Here is a 5,377-nt window from a genome sequence, read left to right as displayed (position 1 = left end):
CGGGGGCAGGCTTCCGGGGTCCCGGAAGGGCCGGGGACCCTGGGGCTTGGCGGGACCCAGGCCGACTTCACTTTGGCTGGTTCTTGCAGAAGGGGACGGCGCCCTCCCTCGCCACGAGCCTCTCCATCGTTGCTCCCCGGGCAGAAAGACACTCTGGGCTCGACTTGCTTGCTTTTTAATGCCAGAACAGAGGAGGGAGCGCAGTGCCCGGAATCGGGCCTGGGGAGGGGGCTGTCCGCCCCGGGGAGCCCCGCGAGGGGCGGGTTGACCAGGGAAGCCAAGGGGGCTGTTAGCGCCCGGTGCTGGGGGTGGGGGCGGCTGGGAGAGGCTAAGGAAAGGGAAACGCCTCGCTGTTACAGTCGAGGAGGCTCTAGGGCCGCCAGCCAGCCTAGGGCCAGTGAGGCGGGGGTGGGGGTCATCTGGGACATCTGGGGCGGGAGGTCCGTCCTCACTCCTCAGACTGCACCTCCATCCCCCAGGGCTTGCAGAGGAGCTTCCTGCTGGCTGTGGCAGCGCTGTAGGAGGCCAGGGAGCCCAGCCGCCTGGGGAGGCAAGACCCCCCCTGGCCCAGGGGGCTCCAGGGAGACCAGAGCAGCTGTAAGGATAAGAAGAGCAGGAAAGGTGGTCTCTCCAGGTTTCCTAGCCCCCAAGCCCAGGCACCCCTGCCTCTCTGTTTTGTTTTTCTCCAGGCCAGCCACCCAACCTGGGGCTCTGGGCTTCCGCTGTCCCACCATGCAAGACCAGGCACCCCCACACCCTCCTCCATCCCACCAGGTTCCTCCACCAGACCTGGGGCTGGCCACTGGTGAGAGGGTGGCCGTCTTCCTGTAGATAGGCAGCCCTCTCCTCTTCCAGACCCCGATATTCATATTCGGTGGCTCTGGGGACTCTACGGCGGTCATCAGCGAGCGCCAGGGGCTCAGATGCGGCCCCAGAGCAGCCCCACCGGGCCTTCTTCTGTCTGTAGGGGCGTGAGGCCTAGGAACTCGGAGCCTGGAGGCCAGGCTTCCTATCGCTCCACTCTTCACCTCTCTGCCCTGAAATACTTCCTACTGGGACCCAGGGGTGTTATCACGGGACTTGCAACCCTCCACCCTCAGCTTCCTGCTCCCCTCAGATTGGAGCACCCTCATTCTGGGGACTCAGAGGTGACCTGTGGCTGCCTACTACCCTCTGGTTCTATGGACCTGTCAGGACCTTTCCTGTCTTCGGTGACCCGTTTCCACTCCTTGCAGCCCCTGTGGTTCATCCTCCACCCCCAGTTCCCTCCCAGTCCCCGTACAGCCTCCAGTTCTTCCAAAGCTCTCACCCCCTTCCTTAGTTCAAACCCTCCTGTCCCCAAACCCTGCTTGGCTCCCAGAGCCCAGATGTCTCTCTCCTTACTCATTGATGAGTCTCTGTCGCCTCCTCAGATCCTCCAGGTGATAAGTGACTGCCCTCACCCGGGCTGGGATGTCCCCAGGTCCCTGCTGCATTCCTGCCAAATGTGGCCTCCTTCTCTTTCTTCTGCAAAGCACCTCTGGTGGTGGGAGCCCCTCAGGGGGGTACAGGCCAGGCTGGGAGCATCCAGTGGCTCTCTGTGCCCAAGAATGGAGGGTAAGGGGCCAGAGGGCAGAACTGGGCCTCCCACGGGAGGGCTTGGACTGAAACAGGGAGTCAGGGGTCTCGGGAAGCCCAGGTGGTGGAAACAGGGTGACGGATGCAAAGAAAGGAGGGCGTGGTCCGTGCACTGGTTGGGGGACAGTGGAGGGAAGAGGTGATAAAGGTCAGCTGAGGATAGGATGGCAGTGGGTACGATTTTAACCGAGAAGTGCTGAAGGACACAACGTTCGTCATACCAGCAGGGGTGGGGTGTACTGTTCTTCCGGCCAGGTGGGGCTGTAAAGCACACAAGGGGAGCTACTTGGACAGGACACCCCCATCCCTATTGCTTCTCTGACCGCCTCTCCCAACCACCTGTCCGTCTGGCAGTAGGGGCTACGGTGTCCGTCGGCCAGCGGGCCATTGGTCCCCAGACGAGGGCTTATTGCTATAAGGCTTAGTGTAAGACTGTACAGCCTTATTTCCCCCACCTTTTCTCTGTGTCTACCCACCTGGGCCCTTGGCTAAGGTTGTCCCAGAAGAGGTCTCCGTATTGCTGGGGCATCAGTCCGAGGCTCTGGGAAGGCAAGCCGGGGGGCGCTGATCGGCGGACCACCCTGGAACACCTGAGAAGAGGACAAGGGAGGCTCAGCACTGGCTCACCCCTCACAGCGCCCACTCACTCCAGGGATTCAAGGGTCCCGTCTCTCCTTGCGACCATATGGCTGCCCGGGACCCTCCAGCCACATGCTCTCTTAGCCATTTCAGCTGAGGAGGTGGTGAGATTTCTGATTTGCTGGTGTGAGGGTAGACACTAGCAGTTGTTTGAGCCACAGATCCCGCCAAATCTCCAACGTCTAAGCCCTGCGACCAGAGACCATCGCATTCAGCTGTTAAAGAGGAAGACCCCAGTAACTCGCTGATGTGACAGGCAGGTTCTGTTCGGTCAATGCAAGGACCCAGGAGAGCAGGGTCTTCACTTTTCACTCCTACTTTGTCTCCCCTAACTCAGAGAAACTACTATCCTAGGTAGCAAGGGGTGTGCAGAGCTATTTGAGACAGGGCTCAGTACTTCCAAAGTCCCCAGACTGGATGCCAACTGGTTTCCTGCTCCCCAGGGGAGTGTCCTAGGTCTTGGCCTGGGCCCTTTCTCTTCTCATCTCCATCTCTCTTTATGCGATCTCTCCCAGGCCTGTGACTTTAAATACTACCAACGTGCTAAGGACTCCCAAATCCATACCCTCCCCTGAACTCCAGACTTGGAGTCCACATCTCCTCCCCAGCCTTCCCCACCTCACGGGAAGGCCCCTCAAATGCCCAATTGCTAGAGACCACAAACCTGGTGTGCCTCACTTTCCCTCAACTGCCATATCCAGTCCATCAGCAAGTCGTCTCAGTTCTACATCTAAAATATACCCAGATTACTTAAAATAAAAAAATAAAGTTTCACTTAAATTTAAAAAGGGGGGATGCACTTGGCTGGCTCAGTAGGTAGAGCATGAGACCCTCAAGCTCAGGGTCGTGCGTTCAAGCCCCACATTGGGCGGCGTGGAGCCCACTTAGAATAAAAAAAATAAAATTTTTATTTTTATTTTTATTTTATTTTTTAATATTTTATTTATTTATTCATTTGACAGAGATAGAGTCAGCCAGTGAGAGAGGGAACACAAGCAGGGGAGTTGGAGAGGAAGAAGCAGGCTCATAGCAGAAGAGCCTGATGTGGGGCTCGATCCCATAACGCCAGGATCACGCCCTGAGCCGAAGGCAGACGCTTAACCGCTGTGCCACCCAGGCGCCCCAAAAAATAAAATTTTTAAAAAGTTGCTTTTAAATTTTAAAAAGATAAAAAATAAAATAAAATACATCCGATTTGACCACTCCTCACTCTTTCCACTTCCACCGCCACTATTCCAGCTCATGTGCCCAGACTATTACTGCGATGGCCTCCTCCCACTCTCCCTGTTTCCATCCTAACCCCCCAATCATCTCTTCTGCCCGGAGCAGTGTGAGTAACCGTTTAAACATGGTCGTATGAAATGACAGACAGGTTGAGATTTACTTCAAAATAATCTGAGTAGGAGGAGGCTGGACGGTCGTATAGATGAAATGATCGTCCCTAGAACAATAATTTTTGAAGCTGCCAGAAAGGGTACACTGGCTTCATGATGAGTATTTTCTCTACTTCAGTATTTGTGTGACATTTTTCACAATAAAGAAATCGGGGAGAAAGAAAAAAGTCTGCTCATGTCATTTCCCTGCTGAAAACCTCCCACTGATTTCCACTCTCCTTAGGATAAAGTCCAGACCCTTTTCAGTGGCTTGTAAGGTCCTGTATGAGCTGGCCTCTGCCTGACTGTCCGACTTTACACTCTGCCTCTCCGTTGATGGCGAAGTTTCAGTTTCACTGGCCTGCTTCCTGGCCCTACAAGATACCGAGCTTCTTTCTTTCTTGGGGCTTTTTTTTTGTCCCTACGATTCCTTGTTCTCCCCTTGCCCCCCGACCTGGGCTATTATCAGACTGACTGCCTCTCATCTTTCAGATCTCAATTCAAACTCACCTCCCCTGAATAGTCTTCCACAATCACCTTATCTAAACTTGAGTCTCTAGGACGTTTTGTTTTCCATTATATTACACTCCTATTTTTCTTTTTCATGATACTTCTCACTAATTGAAATTATACTTATGTTTGGACATTCTGTCTCCTCTCTCCAGAAGGTAAGTTCTGTCTTCCTATCCCTTATCTGTCTAATCGTTGAATCCCTGGTGCTGAATCTAGTGTCTAGAACATTGTAGTTCTAGACAAAAACTATTTGTGGAACAAATTAATGAATCATTGATCCCCTGAGACCAGGCATTGAGCCTCTTGTTCCTTGTTTGCTACTCCTGTTGGGGAAGAAGCCAGGCGTGCAATCTTCCCTCCATCCCATCCCCACTGGGTGGGGAGGACTCACTTGGCAAAGGGGATGAGGTTGCCTCCATCTTCCTGCACGACTGGACTGGGCTGGGTGGCTGGACTGAGTCTCCTCATTGGTGCTGGGAGGATAATGGAAAATGAATCATTCACTCATGTCACGGCTGTAGGGATGAGACCAGCCGAAAGATCTAGAGATTGGCAAGAGGGTTTGTGGTTCGGGAAAAAGGAAGGAGAGCTTAAGGGGTATTTCTAGTGCTGGGCGTGTTTGTGAGCTGAACACACACACGGTTTAAAGACAGTGAGCATAGGGAATGTGGACGTTCAAAGATAAGTAAGGAAATTAATTTTTTGGAGCCAAACGTACAGAGTAAGTGAGACCTACAGATGGCAACATGGGATGATGGAAGGACAGGTGGAGACTAGCTGGGGCAGAGGCGTTTGGGGGTCGTTGGTACCGAATCGGTGGTTGGGGGCAGTTAGATGACTGAGGGTTGGTGAGTAAATCAGGTATGAGGGTTCATGAAAGTCACGTGGGCACAGGGCAGAGTGGTCCACTAGCGCCGAGGACGGAGGGAAGGAGGGGGCAGTCGGGACCGCCTATAGGTAAAGGTGAGCAGACAGGTGAGCTGCATCTGCCTCAGCGGCGGCCGGAGATGGCCTGCAAGCCGGGTGGGCCGGGCAGAAAGAGCAAGTGAGGATGCTAGAGGAGGGATCTGAGCGGGGTGCCTCAGGCCCAAGGTGGGGGGCGAGCTCAAGGGGTCTAAGCGGGCGCGCCGCTCTCCCGGGCGGGGTGCAGCTGAAGGCGGGGCTGCACTCAACAGCGGGCGGGGAGGTGGCCCAGGGCGCGGCGGGGGCCAAGGGCAGGTGCGCCGGGTCGGGGG

The 5,377-nt window shown here is 54.9% G+C and overlaps 1 protein-coding gene across 2 annotated transcripts; it reads right to left on the bottom strand.

Moving 5' to 3' along the window:
• Window positions 1–165: 165 nt before the first annotated feature.
• INCA1 (inhibitor of CDK, cyclin A1 interacting protein 1) lies at window positions 166–5,368 on the bottom strand. 2 transcript variants are annotated; one of them, XM_034647120.1, is made up of 7 exons: window positions 4,861–5,368; window positions 4,534–4,615; window positions 2,094–2,207; window positions 1,839–1,878; window positions 1,384–1,577; window positions 790–961; window positions 166–595 (listed from the first exon to the last, which is right to left on the bottom strand). In XM_034647120.1, the coding sequence occupies exons 2-7, from the start codon at window positions 4,608–4,610 to the stop codon at window positions 449–451; spliced, it is 744 nt and encodes a 247-aa protein (XP_034503011.1). In that variant the 5' UTR covers window positions 4,611–4,615; window positions 4,861–5,368; the 3' UTR covers window positions 166–448. The 2 variants fall into 2 exon arrangements, with proteins under 2 accessions (XP_034503011.1, XP_019665277.1); XM_019809718.2 differs by having other exon boundaries at window positions 4,534–5,368.
• Between the last annotated feature and the right edge of the window lie 9 nt (window positions 5,369–5,377).

Source organism: Ailuropoda melanoleuca, chromosome 17, assembly GCF_002007445.2.
Source record: "Ailuropoda melanoleuca isolate Jingjing chromosome 17, ASM200744v2, whole genome shotgun sequence".
Lineage (NCBI taxonomy): Eukaryota > Metazoa > Chordata > Mammalia > Carnivora > Ursidae > Ailuropoda > Ailuropoda melanoleuca.
Note: the sequence above shows the minus strand (reverse complement) of the source record. Positions and strands in the feature narration are given on the sequence as shown.

What these genes read in the sequence shown, in the direction of transcription:
- INCA1 (XM_019809718.2), bottom strand. Translation starts at nt 4,610, where the DNA reads ATGAGGAGACTCAGTCCAGCCACCCAGCCCAGTCCAGTCGTGCAGGAA. An exon ending in AACCTTAGCCAAGGGCCCAG is followed by an intron (nt 1,879 to 2,093) that starts GTGGGTAGACAC and finishes TGTGCTTTACAG; the next exon opens with CCCCACCTGGCCGGAAGAAC. An exon ending in TCACCAGTGGCCAGCCCCAG is followed by an intron (nt 596 to 789) that starts GTCTGGTGGAGG and finishes TTATCCTTACAG; the next exon opens with CTGCTCTGGTCTCCCTGGAG.